Source organism: Canis lupus, chromosome 35, assembly GCF_003254725.2.
Source record: "Canis lupus dingo isolate Sandy chromosome 35, ASM325472v2, whole genome shotgun sequence".
NCBI lineage: Eukaryota > Metazoa > Chordata > Mammalia > Carnivora > Canidae > Canis > Canis lupus.
In genome coordinates, this window is record NC_064277.1 from 25,485,699 (window position 1) to 25,512,994 (window position 27,296).

The window sequence follows — 27,296 nt, forward strand, 5'->3', positions numbered from 1 at the left end:
AAATTTGTATTCAATCACCGTGATTTTTTTTTTTAAGATTTAATTTATTTATTCATGAGAGATCCAGAGAGAGGCAGAGACACAGGCAGAGGGAGAAGCAGGCTCCATGCAGGGAACCTATACCGATACCGGACTGGATCCTAGGAGGCCAGGATCATGACTTGAGCCAAAGGCAGATGCTCAACCACTGAGCAACCCATGATTTTTTTAACAATAGCCTATGGTGTACTATCCTCAATGCCAAACGGGATTCCAAAGGCTATGAACTGTGATTGGCAGGAATGCCTCATGCAACTGGCAGTCTGCGCAGGAGGCCTGGAGAGAGGCAGCAACGGGCCGGCCGGGCTGTTTGCGTGCCCAGGCCCCCAGCCCGAACCCACCTTCCCACTGCAGTCCGCGGACCGAGCGGCACGCAGGCCCCGGAGAGCTGGGGCCCGCGGAGGGATGCGCGCGCGTCGCTCAGGCCGACCGACCATAGAGCTTCGAGGCCTCCAGCGTTCCTAGAGAGCTTCCGGAAGTGCCTCCGGACAAGATGCGCGTTGGGCTATGTTGTGCCTCCGCGGGTCTGGAAGTTAGGGCTGCAGGGCCGTGGCCCGGCGACAGCTGTCTCCCGGTTTTCTCCCCGCCTTTCCCTCCTGGTCCGTCCGGCCTATGCAGCCCGCCTTTCCCGTCCCGTGCGGCCCCTGGAGCTCGTGGTGAGTAACGGTTCGGGCTCCGGGCGGAGGAGGACGGCTCTTTGTGGCCGGACTAGGCCGCTGCTGGGGACCGACCTGAGGGTCTGGAGAGGGTCCCAGAGGCGGGGGCGCCCGGACTGCGGGGGTCGGGGCCGCTGAGACCCCCCCATGGGGAATAGCTCCCCCCTTCCGCTCCTTTCTTTGTGAGGGTGTCCGTATGAAAACGGGAAAACCGCCCCCGCGTTACCTTTTATCCAGCTGTTTCCACCCCCTGAATTATTTAGCACTTTCGCATTTCCTTCATAGTACAACTTTCTCTTTTCTTTTCTTTTTTTTTTTTTAAAGCAATATGTTGCTTTTGGAAGCCCTAATTATTCCTGGAAACCTACTTTTGCTGCTACTCTGCTCTTTGCAGTGTATTCAGAAAATGGTGGTAACTGCAAAAGACAGGTTTTTCACAACTTTGGGGTTAATAGAGAATATTCAGCCTTTCTCAGAATATTTCGTTTATCGAAGGTAACAAAAGTAAATGCCTGGGAACTCTTCTAGAGGGGCCCCCTTTCCAACAGTCCTGTCACTCACTAGTCATTTTGTCAGGCGACATGAATACTGCCGCTGCCACCAACTAAAAAGGATCCATATTCCTGTTTGGGTAGTTAAGTATCTTTATGCAGTAACCATTGTTTTTACAAACGCTTAAGTATTTTGAATCTGTGCTGTGGTTGAGTGTGGCATGTGGTAGATGTTAAAACTGGCTTCCACAGTTTGAGGTAACTCTAAAGGACAGGATTTTCTCTCTCTCTCTCTCTCTCTCTTTTTTTTTTTTTTTTTAAGATTTTTGTTTATTCATGAGAGACAGAGGCAGAGACATAAGCAGAGAGAGAAGCAGGCTCCCTGTGGGGAGTGGGACCAGGACTCCATTCCAAGACTCCTGTCCTGGACTTCAGCCGAAGGCAGACGCTCAATCCACGTGCCCCTAAAGGACAGTTTTTGCCTCACCTATTTTTTTCTTGATCTTAAAGCCTGGAAAGTTTCTTATTTTGTTTTAAGTTCCCAAATATCCCAAAGTAGACTTAATTAATCTGAAGAAAGAAAACATTTGTTTTCACCTCTAAAAAAAGAATGCTACTAAAGTCTGAATTGTGGGACACCTGGATGGTTCAGTGGGTTAAGCCTCCGACTCTTGATTTGGGTTCAGGTCCTGAGATTGAGCCCCCTGAGACTGGGCTCAGCAAGGAATCTGCTTAAGACACTCTCTTCCTCTGTCCCCCCTTCTCTCCCTCTCTCTCTGAAATAAATAATTCTTCCCTCTAAAATGCTGACAAAGTAATGTTTTAAAAATAATAAAATGTGAGTTGTGCCTTTAGTAGTTGACAGGATTATATAGCATTTGAGATCAGACTTTACAGATTGGCTGTTTTAACTTCCTAAATCAGTAAACTTAACCAGGTTTGTTGTTGTTTTTGTTTTTAAGATGTCTCAATATATAGAGACCCCTGGGTGGCTCAGTTCTCTGTCTTTGGTTCAGGCGGTGATCCTGGGATTGAGTCCCACATCAGGCTCCCTGTAGGGAGCTTGCTTCTCCCTCTGCCTATGCCTCTGCTTCTCTCTCTGTGTCTCTCATGAATAGATAAATAAAATATTTTTAAAACTTATTTATTTATGTTTAAAGAATTTGTTTATTTAAGACCGTGTGCACCTCCAGCACAAACAGGGGAGAGGGGTGAAGGGAGAGGAACCAGCTGACTGCCGGCTGAGCAGGGAGCCCATCACAGAGCTCGATCAAGACCTGAACCAAATGCAGACACTTAACTAAGCCACCCAAGCACCTCCATTTAAGAGTGAGAGAGAGCTCAGGGGGGAGGGGCAGAAAGAATCTCAAGGTGACTTCAGGCTGAGTGCAGAGTCCTACCCCAGTTAGACCTCTCCACAGTGAGATCAAGACCTGAGGTGAAACCCAGAGTCTCATGCTTAACCGACTGAGCTATCCAGGTGCTCCTTGACCAGTGTTCTTAAGATGTAAGAAGCAGTCTTTATGCATAAAATGCTTACCAATTTAATGCAGATGTGTATACATGAAACTGAGAAAAGGGTACATAATAGATTAATTTTGTAGTCCATATCTTTGTACTTGATTATAGGTTGTAATTGTCAAAAACCTGATTGGAGAAGGAAGAGACTAAAAAGTAGAAAATGAACTACTAAAAAGAATAATCAGGATGGAGAATGAACAAGACTGGTTGGCTGATTTGGTATAAATTATGAATAAATCTGGTAATTAAATGACTTCTATGGGTCTTACTCTTGAGACTTTATTTGATATCATTTAATATGATGTTGATGTATTTTTTTTTTTTAAGGATTTTATTTATTTATTCATGAGAGAGAGAGAAAGAGAGGGAGACACAGGCAGAGGGAGACACAGGCAGACATCAGTTGGCTGATTTGGTATAAATTATGAATAAATCTGGTAATTAAATGACTTCTATGGGTCTTACTCTTGAGACTTTATTTGATATCATTTAATATGATGTTGATGTATTTATTTTTTTTTTAAGGATTTTATTTATTTATTCATGAGAGAGAGAGAGAAAGAGAGGGAGGCACAGGCAGAGGGAGAAGCAGGCTCCATGCAGGGAGCCCAACGTGGGGCTTGATCCCGGGACTCCAGGATCACGCCCTGGGCTGAAGGCGGTGCTAAACTGCTGATCCACCCAGGGATCCCAATGTTGATGTATTTAATATCTTAACATAAAATTCTCAAATGGTGCACAGTTAACATTGAAGTATTTTGTATTTATAGCTAGTGTGTTGTTTTTTTTTTTTTTAAGATTTAATTTTTTTTATTTATTCATGAGAGAGACAGAGAGAGGCAGAGACATAGGCAGAGGGAGAAGCAGGCTCCACACAGGGAGCCCGATGCTGGACTCGATCCCCAGACCCGGGATCATGTCCTGGGCTGAAGGCAGATGCCCAACCACTGAGCCACCCAGGTGTCCTGAAAAATGCAAATTAAAACCATAGTGCAGCACCAGAGAGTGGTTAAAAATAAAAGTAAGATAATAAATAAATAAAACCATAGTAAGATATCATTATACACTCAATAGATATCTAAAGTTAAAAGTAAAACAGTATTAAATGCTTGTCAGGATAGAGCAACAGCAGTTCTCACATAGCTAGTGGAATGCAGAGTGTTATAGCCACATTAGAGGACAGTTTTGCAGTTTCTTATAAAATTATACTTAACCGTATGACCCAGCAGTTTTAGATATTTGCTCAAGTGAAATGAAAACTTGTTCACACTAAAACTCAACATCCAGATGTTCATAGTGGTTTTATTTGTAATTGTCAAAAACTGAAAACGATTTGAGAGATCTCTCAACTGAAGAATGGATAAACGTACATCCATATAAGGAACAAACTGCTGATACAGTCAACAATATTGATGATCTCATATGGATTATGCTAAGTGAAAGATGCCAGACTCAAAAGGGTACCTACTGTATGATTTTATTTATAAAACACTGTGAAAGTTCATTATTGTGTAGGACTAGACTTCTCGGTTACATGTGTGGTTAGGAACTGTAGGTTCTTTGGAGAGGCAGGGCCAGTGCTCCAAAGAGTTGTAGAGGGAGATAAGGTCTGCAGTAGAAGTAGTAGTTAGCCTTGAGACAGGAGGGAGGATGGAGAGCACAGTAGGATAATGCTGTTAGGTGGAGAAGAGCATGGTGTTAGGACAGTTCTGGACAATACCTTGAGCTAGATTATATAGAAATTAGTCTCCTCAGGATGCCTGGGTGGCTCAATGGTTGAGCATCTGCCTTTGGCTCAGGGCGTGATCCTGAGTCACGGGATCGAGTCTTGCATTGGGGTCCCTGTGAGGAGCCTGCTTCTCCCTCTGCCTGTGTCTTTCTCTCTCTGTGTGTCTCATAAATAAATAAAATATTTTTAAAAAATTAGTTTCCTTTGTTGAGTGCGAGGGATAGCCTGAGAGCTGAAGTGTGTTATAACAGTATAGCTGGTGTAGCAAATACTGAAAGAGTCAAATCAGCTTCATTGAGGGCCAGCTGAGGTTAAATGCAGACCTTCAATTAGACCCACTCTGCATAGTTTCCTGACTTTGCTGTATTCCCCATCCCTAAGGAGAGGAAGCAGAAGGAAGGGAATATTCCTCAGATGGGTGTTTGGCATGGCAGAAAGTTAGGGAAGGAGTTACTTCTGGGACAGTGGAGGGATCACTTAAATGACTGAGCCATGAGGTATGTGTTGCGGTAAGGAGCTTGTTAAGACGCCTTAGTAAATTACTATGACCTTTGACTTGCTTTAATGTTGTTTGACAGTTTCTCTACCCTAAGAATTGCCCTTACAGAAGAGATCCTTGGAAAGTTCTTCTCAAGATAAAAAAGATAGTGGAAACAAGCATCCCGAGCTTTTCCAGCCCTAAATGGCAGCAGAATCAAGAAAATCGTTAGCCCCATCCACACCAGACCAAGCTCCAGAAGAAGACTTGGTAATCGTCAAGGTAGAGGAAGATCATGGCTGGGACCAGGAATCTAGTCTGCATGAAAAGAACCCTCCTGGCCAAGAGCTGTTTCGCCTGCGCTTCAGGAAGTTATGCTACCAGGAGACATTAGGACCCCGAGAAGCTCTGATCCAGCTCCGCGCACTTTGCCATCAGTGGCTGAGGCCAGATTTGAACACCAAGGAGCAGATCTTGGAGTTACTAGTGCTAGAGCAGTTCTTGACCATCCTGCCTGAGGAGCTCCAAACTCTGGTTAAGGAACATCAGCTAGAGAACGGAGAGGAGGTGGTAACCCTATTGGAGGATTTGGAAAGGCAGATTGATATATTAGGCCGGCCAGTAAGTAAAAGGAGTGTGTATGCTGTGACTGGGTGGTCTGGAACCTGGCTGGAGGAATATTGGCACCACAACAGGAGAATAAAGAAAGGCTGGATCCATTTCTGTTGTAGGAGGATGAAAATAGGTCTAGTGCCATGTGGCTTGTATTTGTAGAGTTCTTTTTATTTTTGTGAAGGCTATGTATACATTTTTTTTATCCTCGTAACATTCTTGGCAACTATTATTATTCCTCTTTGCCAGATGGGAAACTGATATGTAGAGAGCTTGTTACTTGAATTACTCTGGACACATAATTAAATGTAGATCTGAGACCAGACCTCAGTTTCCTAGTGCATTACCAAAGTTTTTTCTGCTAAATAACACTGCTTTAAGTTTCTGTTTATCATTCTTTCCATACATTACATGTGCAGAATGGCAGGAAGGGAGGGCGTCAGCAGAAATGATGCCTTTCTGTGCTAATCAACATGTTTGTGTTCTCACTGCCCCTAGGAAGTAGGTGAAATTCTGCTTCCTTTAACAAGCATATATGCCTATAGGTGTGCCTGGGTCCCCTTATGCTGTTCGCTTCCTTTCACAAAGGAATTCTTTGTAATGCAACTGTCCTATTGTTTTCAGGTCCCAGCCCGTGCACATGGACATGGACTCTGGGAAGAGGTAGTGAATTCAGAGTCTGCACCAGAGCTTCCACATACTCAGCTCCGACCTGTGGCAGCCCAGCATAAATCTCTGGTGCCCCAAGGGTCACAAGAGAGAGGTGAGGGGCCAGATCTCATTGACAAGGAAGGAGGAGTAAGAAAAGAAAGGAAGTGCCTGTTGAGTTCCTAGAGAACCAGCAAGTAGAATTTCTGTGTTTTTGTAGGCTTCAAATACAGATTGTCAGTCCCATTGCTAAATTCATGAACAAATTAAAGAATTCGGGGATTTTTATATCTTCACACGTTTCTGTTATCCCAGTGTATTAACAACATAGTCATTTTTGCGGTTTTGTTGGTAATATGTCACTTTCTTTGAAACTATTTCAGTATATGATTCCTCATGCAAGAACATTTTCTTGGATAGCCTCAATAAATGCATCACAGTTAGGAAATGTAATGCTGATACAGTACTAATCTAGTCCACAGTTTATATTTTTGTTTTGCCAGTTGTCCCAATAATGTTCTTCCAGAGTCCAGTCCAGGATTATCCTTTGTAGTCAGTTGTGTCTCTGTAGATGCCTTTAATTTGGAATAGTTCCTCAGCCATTTGCCTTTCATGACCTTGACAATTTTGATAAGTACAGGTCGGTTCTTTTACAAAATGACTGCAATTTGGGCTTGTGTGATGTTTCCTTATGTGTAAATTCCAGTTGTATGTATGTGGTAGGAGTACCCCAGAAGTGCTATTGCCGCTACCTCTGTAGTGCAGCAGGAATTTGTCCTATTCCTGTTTTTTTTTTTTTTGAAGATTTTATTTATTCATGAGAGACACAGAGAGAGACAGACAGACACAGGCAGAGGGAGAAGCAGGTTCCATGTAGGGAGCCCAGTGTGGGACTCGATCCCAGGTCTCCAGGATCAGGCCCTGGGCTGAAGGTGGCGCTAAACTGCTGAGCCACCCAGGCTGCCCATGGTGTTGGTATTTTTGATGACTTAGTTAAGGTTATTCTTGCTAGGTTAGTCATTATAAAGTTAGTATTTTTCTCTTTGTAGTTAATAAGTAATTTGTGGCAAGATCCTCTTGAATCTCTTGTATTCATCAAGCTTCTGTTGCTGAAACACTAGTTTTAATATTCGCTGATGCTTCTTGACTAAGTGATTATTACTAAAACTTACAAAATGATGATTTTCTGTGTCATTCCTTCTACATGTATTTGTTGTAATAGAGAGTGTTCCCTCCTCCCCATTTTATTTTATTTTATTAATTTGTCAGTATGGACTCATAAATTCTTGCTTTATTCCAGAAATAAAATATCTCTGTTTTTATTTGTTACTGTGTTTATTTTTATGCTTAAATTGTCTCAGATTTGGTCAGAGGAGGCCCCTCTGGCTGACTCCTGCATCCTTTTGACATTTCTCCATTATTTTTGAGAATTTCTTACCTTCTTACAGAACAAGATATTCTAGACTCGTCTCATACTTGCTCTGCATTTCTTAGTGTTTCACTTTTTTTTTTTTTTTTACTGTTTCACTTATGTGGTTTAAAGCAATTTGTTTCATCAATGGATTTTTAATATTTCTAAAGGAACAACATAGAAACAGTTTCAGCTAGTAATATGATTCTTGTCTAAAATTCTAAAGCCTGTTGTCCAAGACACAGTAGTTGGTTAATTTTAGTATTGCATTGTCTGGTATCTCTAGGAAGCAGATACTGGCAGTCATGGTAGACCTTTCAGAAAGGTAATAGAGTTAATAGAGAGAAATTTGTTCTATTCCATTTGCCAAGAGACCTAAATAAACTCTGTACAGAAGCACAAGAATAGAATGTAGCTTTGGTGGGAGAAAATAAGTTGTAAAGCAATTCCTGTTAGGAAACCAGTACTCTATTTTTGACATTCAATTTGAGGCTGAGTGGGACATGCAAGAGCAGATGTGTTGTGGGCAACCATAGGTATAGACCCAATGCTCAAGATATCAGCATTTTATTTTATTCTTTTTATTAAAAAAAACAAATATATTTACATATGTATGTGTTATTTTTAAAAGTTTATTTAAGGAATCTCTGGACCCAGCTTGGGGCTTGAATTTATAATCCGGAGATCAAGAACTGCATTCTCAAAAAAAAAAAAAAAAAAAAGAACTGCATTCTCTACCTACCAAGCCAGCCAGGGGCCCCTCAGCGTTTTATGTGCAAAATCTGATATGCATATGTTTTGAAATGCAAGCATCTTTGGAATGAGTTAGCGCTGACTGCTGCAAATGTGGAACAGGGCTGGTCTCACTCAGCTCCTTTTTTCTCTCTCAGCCATCTCTACTTCTCAGAGTCCTACGCCTTCCCAGAAAGGAAGTCCTGGAGACCAGGAGATGACAGCAACACTTCTCACAGCAGGGTTCCAGGTGAGTTGTACTGCTTCTCACTGAACCCCAGCCCTAGGGTTTCAGCAGCAATAGTGGCATCTACCTTATGTCTGGACTCGCTGTACCAGTATTGACCAAGAAACTTGCCCCAAATTCTTTTTGCATGATTTTTTTTTTCTTTTTGCATGATTATTTTTCTTTTTAATTCATAATAGAGAGAGAGGCAGAGACATAGGCAGAGAGAAAAGCAGGCTCAATGCAGGGAGCCTAATGTGGGACTCAATCCTGGTATTCCAGGATTACGCCCTGGGCCAAAGGCAGGCGTGCTCAACCGCTGAGCCATCCAGGGGGGTCCCTTTTTGCATGATTCTTGATTTTCCCCCAATAAATTGGTGCATTTCCCTCTTCCTCCAAGCTGCTTTAGATCCCTTTACACAGTATGTTCCCACCCCTTGATCCTCTCCAACCCTGACGGATCTCTGATACTCTGAGTTTGACCTGTAGAATAGTCCCGGTCCCACATGGGGATTTTGTTTTGTTTCAGACTTTGGAGAAGATCGAAGACATGGCTGTGTCCCTAATTCGAGAGGAGTGGCTTCTTGATCCATCACAGAAGGATCCCAATAGAGATAATAGGCCAGAGAATTACAGAAACATGTTCTCCCTGGGTAAGGAGAGCTCTGGTTATTGTTATCAATTAAGGTGTTTTGTTATGTGATAGTAGCTGCGATCTTCCTGAGAGACATTGTTGAGGAACTCAAGAACTAACAGAAACAATGCTCTAAGATGGATTTCTGTTCTCCAGTCCAGGACTCCTCTTGTGTACTGTTCTGTATGCAGTTGGAGTTATTCCTTCTGCTTCCAGGCCTGTAGAATATTTACCTAGATTTCACCCTGTTAGGCTGTTGTGCTTCTGCCCTTTCAGTGACTGCGGCTTTTTTCCCTTTCTGTCCTGTTAGGTTCTTCAGCGGTTCCATATTTCTTCCCACTCCCCAACTTGTCCTCAGGTGATCCCTTCCCTGCTTTAGTGCCCTCCCAACATCCCTCTTTCTTTTCTTTTTCTTTTTCTTTTTCTTTTTCTTTTCTTTTTTTTTTTTTTTTTAAGATTTTATTTATTTAGGGCAGCCCCGGTGGCGCAGCGGTTTAGCGCCGCCTGCAGTCCAGGGCATGATCCTGGAGACCCAGGATCGAGTCCCACATCGGGCTCCCTGCGTGGAGCCTGCTTCTCTCTCTGCCTGTGTCTCTGCCTCTCTCTCTCTCTCTGTGTGTGTGTGTGTGTTTCTCATAAATAAATAAATTAATCTTAAAAAAAAAAGATTTTATTTATTTATTCATAGAGACACGGAGAGAGAGGCAGAGACACAGGCAGAGGGAGAAGCAGGCTCCATGCAGAGAGCCTGACTTGGGACTCGATCCAGGGTCTCCAGGATCATGCCCTGGGCTGCAGGTGGCACTACACCACTGCCCCACCGGGGCTGCCCATCTTTCTTTATCCCTCTTTCTTTATGGCACTTCTTCCCCATTTGGCCTGTGGGGCTTGTGCTAGACCCTGCTTTCATCTCCCTCTATGACAGCATTTGGAGACAGATGGAAGCTTTGTGTTTACTGCTAGTTTTCCATGTGTTTCCCTTATGTTTGATTCTTTTTTAACATAGAGAATAGAGAGTGACTTTAGCTTGATGTTTCTCACATTTTCATTTCAGGTGGTGAGAACAGGAATGAGAACAGGGAATTAGCTTCAAAACAGGTAATATCTACTGGAATCCAACCACATGGAGAGACAGCTGCCAGATGCAACGGGGATGTTATCGGGGGTCTTGAGCATGGAGAAACCCGAGATCTTCTGGGCAGATTAGAAAGGCAGCGGGGAAATCCCACCCAGGAGAGACGACATAAATGTGATGAATGTGGGAAGAGCTTTGCTCAGAGCTCAGGCCTTGTTCGCCACTGGAGAATCCACACTGGGGAGAAACCCTACCAATGTAATGTGTGTGGTAAAGCCTTCAGTTACAGGTCAGCCCTTCTTTCCCATCAGGATATCCACAACAAAGTAAAGCGCTATCACTGTAAGGAGTGTGGGAAAGCCTTCAGTCAGAACACAGGCCTGATCCTGCACCAGAGAATCCATACTGGGGAGAAGCCGTATCAGTGCAATCAGTGTGGAAAGGCCTTCAGTCAGAGCGCGGGCCTGATCCTGCACCAGAGAATCCACAGTGGGGAGAGACCCTATGAGTGTAATGAGTGTGGGAAGGCCTTCAGTCATAGCTCTCACCTCATTGGACATCAGAGAATCCACACTGGGGAGAAGCCCTATGAGTGTGATGAGTGTGGGAAAACCTTCAGGCGGAGCTCACATCTTATTGGCCATCAGAGAAGCCACACTGGGGAGAAACCCTACAAATGTAATGAGTGTGGGAGGGCCTTCAGTCAGAAGTCAGGCCTTATTGAACATCAGAGAATCCACACTGGAGAAAGACCCTATAAATGTAAAGAATGTGGGAAAGCTTTCAATGGGAACACTGGCCTCATACAGCATCTGAGAATTCACACAGGGGAGAAGCCCTATCAATGTAATGAATGTGGGAAAGCCTTTATTCAGAGATCAAGTCTCATTCGGCATCAGAGAATCCACAGTGGAGAAAAATCTGAATCCATAGGAGTTTAGGGAAAAAAACACAGTCTTGGTTTGGGCATTATTCAACATGAGAGAAACCACATGCTGGTGAGAGGTCTTTCAGTGTAGTAAAAAGCCAGAGTGTGTCATCATTACAATCTCACCCATGGTCAGAATTAATATTGGTGGTGGAGTTATAATAACTCTTCAGTAGTTTGGGCCAGTGCCTTGATGCAGGTGGATTAGACTGACGGTCTTGGGAGGTGTCTGAAGGAGTGGCACTCCTGATGGCCTAAAGGATCCTTTAGAAACACAATAGCATTAGGGCAGGTTGCTTGTCATGGAGGCACTTAGTTTTATTTTGGGAGAATAGCTGTAGGTTTGAGAGAGGCTACACCTCCTAGTTCCTCTGCTTCTTCCCATCTCCTCTGATCCCCTTCCGCCATTGGTTCCCCTGAGGGTGTACTTGTGCTCCAAATCTGATCTGAGAAGCTACTTTAGAGTTTGAAGCAGCCTCTGTGTGAGACTTATTTTGTATTTAGCTTTCTAAGAACCTAGTTCTAGGGAAATTTTTACAGGCACTTAATGTATTTATGCTTAAGTGTGCATTTTGTTTTTATTCTAATGTTCCTGATAGTGGAAACCTGTATTCCCACGCAAACTCAGAATGCTATATTTTTAACAGCACTCCAGCATTTTTCTTCATATATCACCTTCACTGACTCCACTGAGTCATTGGGCATCTATACGTATTCTTCACCACCCCCAGCCCCAGTACCTGTGTCAGCAAAGGAAGTGATGGTTGTGGGAATGAAGCAGAGAAAGAGGTGAGTGGAGACTCAGCCTGAGTACTCTTGAGCTTCTGTGGTTGTACCTTTTGGTGACTTCTGGCTCTCCTTTCCACCTTCCCACTGTACACTGTGGTGCACAGGTGTTTAAACTCTCCCCATTACAGCATCACATGGGAGAAAGAGGAGACAGGTACGTGAAGAAGACCTAAAAATCCTTACAAAGAACATATACTCAACCGTCTTGACCTGTTACAGTACTGTCTTCTCTGGTTCTTATCAGTCTGCACAAACCCCTGACCTGATGATCTGTGTCACTCATGCCATTACCCTGGTCCCACCTCATTAGATAGCCTTAGTACCTTACCCTCCATTCTCCAGGTGTTCTTACCATTAGCTATGTCCACAGTGGTGATCTGTCAAATACTTTACCTCCTAGATCCTCATCCTTCTGAATTCTGGTGTACTCCCATCTGTAATCCAGCAGAGACACAGTATTAACTCCTCATCACCAGGCACTATCTTTCTTCTTGGAGGCTTTCTCAGTATACCAAGGGATGTTATATAAAGTAATGAGGCTGGTTTCAGTAACTCACCAGAATCTATGCACCTACATGGTTTGTCCTTTAAATTCAGTACTTCTAATCTAATTATTCTGGTAGTGCTACTGTTCCAGTAGTGCTACCACTCCTCCAAATATGACCATTAACCACTTGTTCATCACATTTGTAATGGTTACTTTTGGCTTTTTTCCAAAATCAGCTTTCAGAATTGTAACTGATTCCATTAATCCCGTTCAGAGGGATAGGATACATGCCAAGAGAAGTTACACAACTTCCCATTGACTGTTCTAAGCAGGGACAGTTGCTAATCAAATTATTTTACAATTGATGTTTTTTTTTCCAAAATCAGTCATAAGATCTCTCATCATAAAGGTCTGCCTTTTGGATCATAAATTCCTTCTCTATAAAATCCCTTCTCTTCTCTGCTGTCACCTACTCTGGCCACTAACAACATCAAGGTTATTAATTAAACCTGTTTCACTAAGTCATTTGATACCCACCTGTCATTTGTCACCCTGGTTTCCTTGGTTAACTCTCAATACAGTGCTTTCTGTTATCCTTTATTTTCTTACTCTTCCCCCTTTATTTTGACCTATAGATTCCCTTGCACTTGAAGGGAATTCCATTCCTCATTCCCTTGTACTTGAAATTTCAAGAAACCACAAATAAATCTGGTTGTCTCCAGATCCTTGCTCCCTGCTTCAGTTACGCCTTACCCTCTGTAAGACACCAGTTCTGCCTGAGGCCGGTGCTGCCTGTGTGCAGATAGGATGGTACATTGTCAGAGGGAAAATATGTGCACACATACATGCAGTCCTCCCACATAGTTCAGAGGGGCACTTGTATTTTATTTCAGTGAAAGCTCTTAGAGCAACATGCTGAAAATGACTGTAAGTATTCCTGCTAATATCTCTCTATTCAGAAAAATGTGTAGCCATGTTACTTAAACTATAATCACTAAGCATCTGACAGAAATTCAGAGAAAAGAAAATATGCCCAGGAAGATTAGTGTGATGCTGAAATGAATGAGGAAAGATTGTGACTTGAAAGAACTATGGAGGTTGGCTCAGCCCACATATAAAAATAGCCACATAGTGTAAGAAGTAGAAAAGGCTATTGTTTTTGCAGGGGCGCACATAGAAGTCCATTCTTGGTCTCCACTTCTTACTCTTGGCACTGGAGTGGTGTTGATCTTTATGACCTTATTGTGAGCTCCTGACTGGGTGATGTGTGCTAAGTTCTTACATCCTGCAGATTCTATTTTTACACTCTAATCTGAAATGAACTGTTGACCAGTACTCTCTTCTCCCATGACGATCTTTTCATTTTAGCCTGATAAAGTAGTTCTTCTGTAACTCTGCTGCCATCCAACTTAGTCATAGAAGACACGTCTTAATAGGTTTCAATGATTTCCACCATTGAACAAGGTAGCGCTAGAATGTGGATGTTCCCCATATAGAGCAGTTAGCATTACTCTTAGTCCTGAGACTCTAAATAGTCATAGGTGACATTTATTAAGCACTTACTGTGTGCCAAGCCCTATGCTGAGTATTTCTCTTGGTTATGACATATTATATCCCATATATTATAAACGAGGAAAATAGGCTTAGAGAGGCGAGTTGACCAAGGTTATGTAGCTGGGGAAGTGCCAGAGTAGGGACTCTTCCCTACAGGATTAGATTCCTGAGCCTGTGCTAATCACTCTGCTACCATGTCTCTAATGAACACCCTGACCCTGGCCAGCCGTTTGAAAATTCTGTACCCCTTGCCATAAAAGCTACTGGGGAAGGAAAGGTACAGTGTAGTGCAAATCCATTGCAGTTACTGGAGAATGGGTTGAAAATGTCATTCTAGTTGATAACTGTATCTTTAAATGATACTTTTGATGCTTTGTAGTACTAGAAAACTAAATGGTACAAGTAAAACATGTTTAAAAGAGTAACTCAGAGGATAAAGCAATAATATACAGATTTGAGTACATTTCTAACCTGCCCCAGGAAACTAAAATTGAAATTGGAGGGAAATGAAATATCCCAGTGCCCCAGGCATGTATGGTCAATTGGGATGACAGTAGTTAAGTTTACCTACAGCATAAATGTGGAAAACCTTCAACTTCACTGTACATTTCCAACTGCCGTTCTGTTTCTTCCATCAGTCATGGTTTTTCAAACATACTATCCATCATCGTTAACCCCATTTTCTCATTAATGTACTCTTGAAACTTCTTACTAGCTTTTGTACTCAATATTGCACTGAAGTGTCCTATGGATAAATATGCCTTTTCTTAGTTTTTGTCCTTGTTGATCTGTTTTCATACTGTTGAGTTACCCTGCATCTCAGGAATTCTCTTACTTGGCTTGTGGGATCCTTTTTTTTGTCATTTTCCTCTCAATTTCTAGCTTTTCTTTGTCTTTTTTCTCCTCTCCACTGAAAATAACCCCCATGTCTTGATTTTATCCAGTATTTTTTCTATATTCACTTCTATTTTGATTGTTTACACTTCTGTATTTCAGTAACTTAATATTTCCTACTTTGTGGGTCAGATAGCTACACAGCTTAGTATTTGAAAACTGATCTCATCACTCTTGTCCCTCACTCCCATCTTCCTTTTAAATAGGCATTATAGCTTAGGTTCTTTAGCCTGAATAGACTCCCTGCCTTGCATATTTTTTTAAGTGGGCTCCAAGCCCGATGTGGGGCTAAAACTCACCACCCTAAGATGGAGTCCTGTGCTCCCCTGACTGAGCCGGCGAGGCACCCTGTACTTCATATTTCTTTTCCCCATCTTGAATTGTCTTTTATTCTTTTTCTGCTCTCCACTCTACATTCCAGTTCTTAGTTTTATCCTTGAGGCTGGATCTTTTATATTTTTGCCATCCCCTTGCAGCCTTCTGCAGATATAGTATCATCTGAGGCCTAGGTAATTGTAATTTCTTTCTAATTCCCTTGCTTTCAAGATCCCCATCCTGTAAGGCTTCCTGTAATGGTGATCCTCCTCCAATCCATTTCCTTTTTTTTTTTTTTTTTAAGATTTATTTATTTATTCATTCAGAGAGAGCGAAGAGAGAGGCAGAGACACAGGCAGAGGGAGAAGCAGGCTCCCTGCAGGAAGCCCAATATGGGACTCGATCCTGGGTCTCCAGGATCACACCCTGGGCTGCAGGCGGCACTAAACCGCTGCATCACCGGGGCTGCCCCTCCAATCTATTTCCAGTCAAGAACACGCAGCAGATAATTCTTATCAGAGCACTGGTGTTCGAATCTCCCATTACTTTGCCCTTTGTGGTTAATCTGCCCTAGCCTCATTCTCCAGCATATTCACCTCGACTCGTGTTCAAACTTGTCTTACAAGCCCTTGCCCCTGTGCCTTTCTCATCCAGTGTCTTTTGTGTGGATTGTTTTTTGGCCCCAGCTCTTGTTCATCACTCCCTTCAAGCCTAGCTTCTTTATATTTTCTGAGTGAGCTCTCCCTGACTTCACCTCACATGGAGACATCCCTTTTCCTGTGTTGCCGCAGCACTTATCCCTTGAGTTTGTACTGTGGTCCGTGTACTTACTAATATGTTGCTTTGTAATTATTTTTAGCACTCTGTATTGTAGTTTCATTTGTATTCATTTCCAAAATTAAATTGTAAGCTCCTTGAGGGCAGGAATAATAGCTTTTACATTTGTATCTCTGCACCCCCCCAGTGCCTAGTACAGTGCTGAGCACTCAGTAGGTGTTTAATAAATGCTTGTCAAATCATTGTGTGGATCATTTATGAAGTTATCTACAGAAATTTATAAGCTGTTTGCAAGGTTATGTGTCTGTCTTACCACTTTGTAGGCAGACTTCTTTCTGTACCATATCTATAACTGTTCCTCAGACTAAGCCTAAAAAATCCAACTTTTGGGGCACCTGGATGGGGTCAGTCGGTTAAGCATCTGACTTTGGCTCAGGTCATGATCTCCATGTCATGGGATTGAGCCTTGCATGGGGCTCAGTGCTCAGCAGGGAGTCTGCTGCTCCCTCTTTCCTTGCCTCTCCCCCTGCTCACTCTTGGGCTCTCTCAAATAAGTTAATAAAATCCTAAAAAAAAAAAAAGAAAAAATCCAACTTTAGGGCACCCCAGGTACCTCAGCAGTTTAGCGTTGCCTTCAGCCCAGGGCCTGATCCTGGAGACCCGGGATCGAGTCCCACGTCAGGCTCCCTGGATGGAGCCTGCTTCTCCCTCTGCCTGTGTCTCTGCCTCCCTCTGTGTGTCTCTCATGAATAAATAAAAAATCTTTTTAAAAAATCCCAACTTTATTTATTTGTTTGTTTATTTATTTATTTATTTTAAATCCCAATTTTAGAATATATATGTGAAAACTGAAATACGAAGCTTTTCATTTGTTTGGCCAAATTTATTCATTCAGGAAGAAAATAGGAATAGGAAACTAGGGCAGCCCCAGTGGTGCAGCGGTTTAGTGCCGCCTGCAGCCCAGGGCCTGATCCTGGAGACCCAGGATCGAGTCCCACATCGGGCTTCCTGTGTGGAACCTGCTTCTCCCTCTGCCTGTGTCTCTGCCTCTCTCTCTGTGTGTGTCTCTCATGAATAAATAAATAAAATCTAAAAAAAAAAAAAAAGGAATAGGAAACTAGAGATTACTGTGTTTTAAAGTTACCATTGCAGAAGTGCTTGAGAATAGACTTTTGTATCTGAAATTAAACCAATGGTTCTCAATTGGAGAATATTGGCAACATCTGGAGATATTTTCGGTTGTACCATCAGTGAACAGTTGAGATGCTACTGGCATCTAGCAGATTGAGGCGAGGGATGCTGCTCAACATCCTGCATGCCCAAAGAGTCCCCACAACAAAATAAATTACCTGGTCTAGATATATTTGGGGTATATAGGGAGAAAGAAGAGATAGGAATACTTAGCATTCCAATCAAAAGTTTTTTTTTTTTTTTAAGATTTTGTTTATTCATGAGAGACACAGAGAGGCAGAGACATAGGCAGAGGGAGAAGCAGACTTCCTGCCGGAGCCAGATGTAAAACTTGATCCCAGGACTCTGGGATCATTCCCTGAGGCCAAAGGCAGATGCTCAACCGCTGAGCCACCAGGCATCCCACATTTTACATTGTAACTCTGTGCCATTGTTGGGAGAGACAACCCTCCCTGGGCCTCTTGCCCTCCTGCATGTCCTGCTGGGTGTGCCAGCACAGCAGGACCCTGGCCACACTTATACCCCAGCCACTTGTTCGTATTGTTTATGCCCTTGCTAGCCTTGAGAGATGAGGTCAGGTCACGTCTCTTGGACCAAGAGTAGAGAATAGAGAAGCTCATTGTGTGCTTATTGGTTGTTTTATGTTCTTTATGGAAAGTTCCTGTATAGATTGTTATATATGTTATAGGAATTATTTACCTATTCTTAATATGAGGCCCTTTCACTAAGAATGCAAATACCTTCTCCAACTCGATGACTTGCCTTTTAATTTTCTTAATGATGCCTTTGATGAGCATTAGTTTTTAAATTTTGATATAGTCCAGTTTATCTTTTTTTGTGTGTCTTTTTGTTTGGTATGTATTTGAACAATTCTTTCTCTGAAAAAAAAAAAAAACTTCTCTGCCTTGAGATCATGAAGATAACCTGTACTTACACTTTAAAGGTCTTACAGTTTTCCTTTTTCCATTTTATATCTATAATCCATTTGAAATTGATATTTAAAAATTTTTAATTTCGGGACACCTGGGTGGCTCAGCGGTTTGGTGCCTGCTTCAGTCCAGGGCATGATCCTGGAGACCCGGGACCGAGTCCCACATCGGACTCCCTGCATGGAGCCTGCTTCTCCCTTTGCCTGTGTCTCTGCCTCTCTCTCTGTGTGTGTCTCTCATGAATAAATAAATAAGATTTTTTTTTAAACTTTTATTTATGTATGATAGGCACACAGTGAGAGAGAGAGAGAGGCAGAGACACAGGCAGAGGGAGAAGCAGGCTCCATGCACCGGGAGCCTGACGTGGGATTCGATCCCGGATATCTAGGACCGCGCCCTGGGTCAAAGGCGGGCGCCAAACCGCTGCGCCACCCAGGGATCCCTAAATAATTTTTTTTAAAGGCACAAGAAAATAACCCAAACAATGCAAAGGGAAGAAAATACTAAATGGGAACATTCCTCAGGGCCTCCGTGTGGGACAAGTGCAGGGGTTTCTGAATAGTTGAGCCAAGTGAGGGAGGAGCCACTTTGAGGAATCACAGCCTACGTTGCTTCAAGCCAAGGAGCCTGTCACTCTGTTCAAGGGACCTAAGACACTTGGGAGAATTTGCCCTGAATTTCACTTCTGACAGTGCTTTAGGAGTGGGAAATTCTCCCTTCACCTTGTGCACAATTTCAGTTTGTAACAAAATAAGAGAAGCAGCTGCTCAATTTAAAATGAGTTATCTGGCAGCCTGGGTGGCTCAGTGGTTTAGCACCGCCTTCAGCCCAAGGCCTGATCCTGAAGACCCAGGATCGAGTCCCACGTCAGGCTTCCTGCATGGAGCCTGCTTCTCCCTCTTCCTGTGTCTCTGCCCCTCTCTCAGTGTGTGTCTCTCATGAATAAATAAATAAAATCTTTAATTAATAAATAAAAAATAAAATGAGTGATCGTCTCTGCCTAATAAACCCTGGATCACTAGGATGTCCAGACTGAGGAAACCTTATGAGGATTCTCAGCCTGGAAAGACCTTCAGTGTAAACCTAAGTCCCATTACACTACACAACAGAGAAGCCATCCTGAAAAGAGTCCCACCAGAGTAAAGAATGTGGCAAAGCCTTCAGATACTGGAATGGTCTGGTCTCGTCAGATACCAAAGAACAGTTGGGGATATCTTCAGTGTTGTGAAAGTTCTATGTGAGCTCAAGTCTCATTAAGCAAATTCAGGAGCAAGTAGGGAGAAGGTCATTTGGAAGCAGTGCTTGTTACCAGAAAACCCATAAATATAAAAATGTGGGAAAGCTTTCACTAAAATCAGTCTTCTGTATTAGTAAATCCAAATTGGAGCAAAGCACTATACATGTGACTGCACTGAGGACACTTTCAGTGTTAGCTCAATCCTTAAAGTGTGTCAAACATTCCATGGAGGAAAGCTCTTTGAGTTGTAAGTGATATGGAAAAGCCTTCAATCAAAATTCAGATCTTACCAAACATCATTCTGCTTTGGAGAGGAGCCTTATACCTGGGACAGGTGTGGGAAAACCTTACAATGAATTCATTTCTTACCAGACATCAGAGGATGCAAAACAAGTATAAACCTCAATTGTCAAATATATGGTAAAGGTACAGGACTTTTTCAACAGAAAGCATCACCATTAAGAAAAAAACCCAATTGGGGCACCTCGCTGGTTCATATTCTTTTATCATAGGCAGTTCCCCTTTCCCTCCACCAAGATATTCCTGAAGACCAAGGACTTAAGAGCATTTTCTCACCTACATTTTAGAAAGGATTTAGGCATTTGACTCTTGATCTCAGGGTTGTAAGTTCAAGTCCTGCATTGGGTATAGACATTACTAAAAAAACAAAAAGAAAAACAAAACCCTCAATTGCATACAATCACTTTGACTAGCATTATTTTATGGAATTAAAGACAAGTGTTATGGGCAGCCCGGGTGGCTCAGGGGTTTAGCACTGCCTTCAGCCCAGGGTGTGATCCCAGAGACCTGGGATCAAGTCCCACGTCCGGCTCCCTGCATGGAGCCTGCTTCTCCCTCTGCCTGTCTCTGTCTCTCTCTATGTCTTTCATGAATAAATGAATAAAATCTTAAAAAAAAAATAAAGACAAGTGTTAGAGACTTGTCAGATCACTTCATGGGCAAAGTTGAAATATTATCAATGGCAGATCTCCATGGATATTAACTGTCTTTGGCACAGTTAGCTTTCATTTTCTGTAGTAAATGTAGAAAATGGCAAATTTTTTAAATAATTATTCACAACCTTTGATGACTGAAACATTATTTATTACATTTATTTTGTTTGGTTTGGAATTCATGATGCTAATTAAAATAGTTTTTCTGGGCAGCCCGGGGGCTCAGCGGTTTAGCGCTGCCTTCAGCCCAGGGCATGATCCTGGAGTCTCGTGTTGGGCTCCCTGCATGGAGCCTGCTTCTCTCCCTCTGCTTCTCCCTCTGCCTGTGTCTTTGTCTCTCTCTTTCTCAGGAATAAATAAATAAAATCTTAAAAAAATAAAGTAGGTTTTCTATGGAATGTCTGGGTGGCTCAGCACTTGAGCATCTGCCTTTGGCTTGGGACATGATCCCCCAGTCCTGGGATCGAGTCCCACATCAAGCTCCCTGCAGGGAGCCTGCTTCTTCCTCTGCCTTTGTCTCTGCCTCTCTCTGTGTGTCTCTCATGAATAAATAAAAATCTAAAAAAAGATAAAATAGTTTTTCTAAGAATGATTTTGACATTGATTCCTCTGATGCACCAAATATACCATTTCTATCAGACTTCCTCCCTTTCATTTTTATTTAAGATTTTATTTATTCATGAGAGATAGAGAGGCAGACCTATGTGTGCTCTCTCTCTCTCTGTGTCCCTCATGAGTAAATAAAATCTTTTTTTAAAAAATAAAGAATAAAATAAACTACAGCACAAGTAAACTATCAGCCTCTATGGCAGGTCAGTTCTAAACTCCAAGTCCATAGTTTCTTAGGAAATATGACTTGTGGTATATATTCCTGTCATTTTGAAGAACATTTAATCAAATTATTTTTATGTAAATGTTCTCTTAAGCTAGAATGTTAAAATATGAGTTGGAACAGAAATCACCTACTAACTATTCACCCTCCAAAAACATGCACCCCGAATTCTGCTTCAATAATGGTGGATGAGGGGATCCCTGGGTGGCTCAGCGGTTTAGCGCCTGCCTTCGGCCCGGGATGCGATCCTGGAGTCCCAGGATCAAGTCCCACGTAGGCTCCCGGTATGGAGCCTGCTTTTCTCTCTGCCTCTCTCTCTCTCTATGTCTATCATGAATAAATAAATAAAATCTTAAAAAAAAAAAAAAACACTTGCAAAGAACAGAAATACCAAAAAAAAAAAAAAATTATGGTGGATGAATGGGGCAGCCCTGGTGGCTCAGCGGTTTAGCGCCGCCTTCAGCCCAGGGCGTGATCCTGGAGACCTGGGATGGAGTCCCCATGTCGGGCTCCCTGCATGGAGCCTGCTTCTCCCTCTGCCTGTGTCTCTGCCTCTCTCTTTCTCTGTATCTCTCATGAATAAATAAATAAAATCTTAAAAAAAAATAACCATTTCCAAGACATTGGACTTCAAGCAATGTAGGATGGTGGTGACTGAAAGTGGGAAACAGATGAGTGCTAGGATTGCCCCAGCTTACTGTCCTGAGAGAGAGAATTTTGACTGTTGCACAGGGAGACGGAACCCAGGTACAGCTGGCAGATTCTCTGAGATGTGGGATCAGTTGAGCATCTGAAAAGACCAAGGCAGCTACAGTTCACAGGGCAGAATCACGGAAAGGAAAGTGCTGCCCAGAGAACTCAAGATACGGAGAGTGCCTCGCAAGTCCTCAAGAGTTGAGGGCCATGCACTAAAGAAGCTATCCTCAGGGAAAGAACCATTTACAAGGTTCTTTCAGGGAAAAGTACACAGCATTACACAAGGCCAGAAATAGTACCTGCTCCCATCAACAAGACTGAAAAATGTTGTAATTCACAAAGCATTAGGTAAAATACTAAGAAGAGGTCTGCCTCAGTAGCAAGGAATAGTTAGCTACATACAATTACTTTCTGCTTCTGCTGTAACAAGTACCACAAATGCAGAAGCTTAAAACAACAGAAATTTATTATCTTGCAGTTCTGGAAATCAGAAGTCCAAAATGAGCCCCATTGGGCTAAACAAGATATCAGGAGAGCTGCGTACCTTTTTGAGCATTTAAAGGCAGATTTTCCCATTTCCTTGCCTTTTCCACTGGTGGATGTCATCCATATTCTTCAGATTCTGGCCCCATTTCTCCATCTTTCAAGCCAATATCAGGTTGAATCTTTTCATATCATATCACTCCAACTTCAGCTTCTTTTTCCCACTTTTAAGGACCCTTGTGATTACATTAGGCTCATACAGAAAATACAGGATAATCTTCTATTTTAAGGTCAGCTAATTAGGAACCTTAATTTCATCTGCAATCTGAATTCCTCTTTGCCATGTAGCCTAACATATTCACAGGTTTTAGGGATTAGGACATAAATATTTTGGGGTATGGAGGGGAGATTTTTATCTACCACATGAGTCTATGCTAAATGTTGCTTTGGCCTCACCTAACAAATACTAAAAACAATACCTGAAAGAGAGACCTGGTTGGCTCAGTTGAGCCTCTGACTCATGATTTCGTCTAAAGTCATGATCTCAGGTCGTGAGATGGAGCCCAGCACTGGGCTCTGTGCTGGACGTGGAGCCTGCTTAATATTCTCTCCCTCTGTCCATCCTCCACCTCTCTAAAAAACAAAACAAAACAAAAACAACACCTGAAGTGAAGTGAATTATGTTGTCAACCAATTAACCTGGAGGAGGAACCCAAGCATAAGATGAGAACTGCAGTCCTGGACCATACTTTGATTTTACCTTGGGAAGATCCTAAGCAGAGGATCTAGCCACACTATGCCCAGTTTCTCATCTATGCAGACTGTGAGATAATGAGGGTTGTTTTTAAGTAACTAGTTTTTTTTTAAGAAATTATTTATTCATGAGAGATACACAGAGAGAGAGAGAGAGAGAGAGAGAGAGGCAGAGACACAGGCAGAGGGAGAAGCAGGCTCTATGCAGAGAGCCCGATGTGGGACTCGATCCAGGCTCTCCAGGATCACGCCCTGGGCTGCAGGCGGCACCAAACCGCTGCGCCACGGGGGCTGCCCAAGTTATTTCTTTTTTTAAAATATTTTATTTATTTATTCATGGGAGACACAGAGAGAGGGAGAGGCAGAGACATAGGCAGAGGGAGAAGCTGGCTCCATGCAGGGAGCCCGATGTGGGACTCAATCCAGGGACTCCGGGATCACGACCTCAGCCAAAGGCAAACGCTCAACCACTGAGCCACCCAGGCATCCCTAAGCACGTTATTTCTGACAATATTGAGCAGGAATGAAGGTTGAAGTCACTAGTGCCATGTTATGTCAACTATTTTAATATATTGTTGTTATAAAAACAACTCTCAGCAAATTAGTAAAAGATGGGAAATTCCCAACTTGATAAAGGGCATCTATTAAAAACCTACAGCTAACATCATATTTAATGAAGAAAGTGAATAGAGGACACCTGGGTGGCTCAGTTGGTTAAGCATCTGCCTTCAGGTCAGGTCATGATCTCGGAGTCCTGAGATCAAGCCCCGCATCAGGCTCCCTGCTCAGTGAGAAGTCTGCTTATCACTTTCCTTCTGTCTCTGCCTCTCCACCACCCCACTCTTGCTCGCTCTCTCTCTCTCAAATAAATAAATAAATAAACTTTTTTTTAAAAAAGTGAATACCTTTAAGAACAAGGCAAGCATATCTGCTCTCACCATTTCTTCTTTTTTTTTTTTTGCTCTCACCATTTCTATTTGACACTGTACTAGAGGATCTAGTCTATGCAGTAAGACATGAAAATGAAATAAAAATATTGAAAAGGAAGAAATACAACTCTTTATTCTTAGATGATATGATTCCTCATGTTGGTAATAGGCTTGAATCTATCCTTGAAAGTTACCAGAACTAGTAAGTGAGTTTAGTGTGGTTGCAGGATTCAAGATTGATATACAAAAACTCAACTGCACTTTTATATACTGTGATATGAATACGCACACATACGTGTGTCATGTTGTGTAATTATATATGTGTGTCATGCTGTGTAATTGTAAACTATATATGTGTGTTGTGTATAATTGTAAAATCAACATATACATGTGTCATGTATGTAATTGTAAAATCAACATTCATATATATGTATGATTCTTTTTACCATAGAACATTAGTATAAATGTATATTTGCAGACTTTTGCACAACACCACCAGAAAACATTGAAGAAATCATGCTTTTAAATAAATGAAATCATGTGTCATATTCATGAACTTGAGAACTGAATAATCATGTTAGTTCCCTAACCTTTGCTATATATTCAAAGCCATCCTAATAAAATTTCTGACATCATTTTGTTGGCTAAAATTTATATGGAAATGCAGAGCAATAAGTAACTAAGATAGTCTCCTTTTTAAGAGATTTTATTGTGCACCCTGGGTGACTTAGTGGTTTAGTGCCGCCTTCAGCCAAGGATGTGATCCTGGAGACCTGGGATGGAGTCTCACGCCAGGCTCCCTGCATGGAGCCTGCTTCTCTCTCTCTCTCTCTCTCTCTCTCTCTCTCTCTCTCTCTCTGTGTCTCATGAATAAATAAATAAATTCTTTAATAAAAATAAAAGTAGGGGATCCCTGGGTGGCGCAGCGGTTTGGCGCCTGCCTTTGGCCCAGGGCGCGATCCTGGAGACCCGGGATCGAATCCCACATCGGGCTCCCGGTGCATGGAGCCTGCTTCTCCCTCTGCCTGTGTCTCTGCCTCTCTCTCTCTGTGACTATCATAAATAAATAAATAAAAATAATAATAAAAAAAATAAAAGTAAACAAAAATAATAAAATTTATTTTTATTAAAGATTTTATTTATTTACTTATTTTTAGAGAGAGAGAGCATGCAAGCAGAGGGAGGGGCAGAGGGAGAGGGAGAGAGAGAATCTCAAGCAGACTCCACTCTGAATGTAGAACTCAACACAGAGCTCAATATCATGACCCTGAGATCATGACCTGAGCAGAAATCAAGAGTTTGACACTCAACCGAGCCACCCAGCTACCCCTAAGATATTCTTTTTTTTTTTCCCCTAAGATATTCTTAAGAAAAACAAAGTGGATGACTAGCTCTACTAGATATTAAGACTTATACAACTAGAGCAGTTAAAGTTGTGACATTGGTGTAGGAGTGGACAAATAGGTCAGTGGCGCTTGATTAAATGAATATCAACATGAAGGTGGAGAAAAGAGACACTTGGGCCCTGGCTTATACATAAAAATAATTTCCTGGGAGATGTATATCTAAATCTGTAAGACAATATAATGAAGTTTCTAGAAGATAATGTGTGAGAATATCTTCATGAGCTCATAGCAGAAGAAGATGTTCTAAAGCAGGACATAAAACACACTGATCATAAGGGTAAAGATTATTGCTTTTGTAACAACATTTACACTAAAATTAAAATGTGAGTGATATCAGAGGAAATGGTGGAGTAAGAACCACCACAAAAATCTCCATAAAACCAACAAGAACTCTGGCAAAATGTTAGAATCAACTTTTTCTGAACTCTGGAAACCAAGGAAAGCATGCAGCAAACCATGGCATGTTTATTCAAGAAAAATGACTGAATCTCAGTATGAACAGTGAGGTTTGTGGCATTTTAACTTGTGCTATTTCTGTTCTTCACTCTCCCTGCTCAGCTCCACAGCAGCCTTGAAAACACACAGCCTGTCATCATGGTGAAAACCAGCAACCCTGCAACTACTGGAAGGACATGAAGTGTTGGCAAGGCACCATTCCCAGATATTCTCCATTATTTGACCTGCCTGGTGGTTCCCTGGAAAACCCAAATTTCAAAGCTTGTGTTTATTAGACAAACTTTTATTTGAGAATTTAGTGGCTATCTGTGTTAGCCAATTCCCTTGATCCAAAGGAAAAAGAAAACTTCTCGTGTCTCTGACAAGCAGGTACTTAGAACTTGGAGCCAGGCATCTAGTTAAACTACCACAGAATGGGAGAAGATGAATATCTGAAAAGGGACAGGAGATGGAGGTGTTTACATGTCAAAGAGATGGAATCCAGGACATTAAGGAAAAACATTACTAGGTCTTAAAATGGGAGAGTCTTATTTAGCTTTTAAAATTTTTTACATAAATCGCAAAGGGACAGAGAAAGATTCTACAATAATACAAGTTTTCAAAATGAAATACTGTAAAATTAGACTTTCTTTTTTTGTATTGGATTATATTAAATATTTTCTTTTTAGATTCATATTTCCTCTTACAACTAAAAACCACAAAACATCACGAAAATAAATTGAGGAATATCGAAATAAGTGGTTACATATCTCATGGATTGTAAAATTTAATATTGTTAAAATGGCAATACTCCCAAATTCAATACAAACTCTTTGAAAATGTCAGCTGCAGGAATCCCTGGGTGGCTCAGCGGTTTTGCACCTGCCTTTGGCCCAGGGTGTGATCCTGGAATCTCAGGATCGAGTTCCACATCGGGCTCCCTGCCTGGACCCTGCCTCTCCCTCTGCCTGTGTCTCCACCTCTCTCTCTGTGTGTCTCTCATTAATAAATAAATAAAATCTTTAAAAAAATCTCAGCTGAACTGGGTATTTACCCCAAAGATACTGATAGAGTGAAATGCCAGGGCACCTGCACCCCAGTGTTCATAGCAGCAATGTCCACAATAGCTAAACTATGGAAGGAGCCAAGATGTTCTTTGACAGATGAATGGATAAAGAAGATGTTATATATATATATATATCCCTTTATATATTTATATATATATATAAAGGGACAAATACCCACCATTTGCTTCAACGTGGATGGAACTAGAGGGTATTATGCTGAGTGAAATAGGTCAATCGGAGAAGGACAATCATCATATGGTTTCACTCATACGTGGAATATAGGAAATAGTGAAAAGGATTATAAGGGAAAGGAGGGGAACTGAGTAGGAAAAATTAGAGAGGGAGTCAAACCATGAGAGACTCCCAACTCTGGGAAACAAATAAAAGGT

The 27,296-nt window shown here is 42.0% G+C and overlaps 1 protein-coding gene across 3 annotated transcripts; it reads left to right on the forward strand.

The window, feature by feature from the left end:
- The first annotated feature begins 471 nt into the window (after nt 1–471).
- ZKSCAN8 (zinc finger with KRAB and SCAN domains 8) lies at nt 472–26,836 on the forward strand. 3 transcript variants are annotated; one of them, XM_025470806.3, is made up of 7 exons: nt 472–695; nt 2,816–2,948; nt 5,015–5,535; nt 6,151–6,289; nt 8,476–8,567; nt 9,073–9,196; nt 10,232–16,238. In XM_025470806.3, the coding sequence occupies exons 3-7, from the start codon at nt 5,119–5,121 to the stop codon at nt 11,191–11,193; spliced, it is 1,734 nt and encodes a 577-aa protein (XP_025326591.1). In that variant the 5' UTR covers nt 472–695; nt 2,816–2,948; nt 5,015–5,118; the 3' UTR covers nt 11,194–16,238. The 3 variants fall into 3 exon arrangements, 2 of the variants coding, with proteins under 2 accessions (XP_025326591.1, XP_025326590.1); XR_007408472.1 differs by lacking the exon at nt 2,816–2,948 and adding an exon at nt 25,964–26,836 and having other exon boundaries at nt 474–695; nt 10,232–11,969; XM_025470805.3 differs by lacking the exon at nt 2,816–2,948 and having other exon boundaries at nt 474–695.
- Nucleotides 26,837–27,296: the final 460 nt, after the last annotated feature.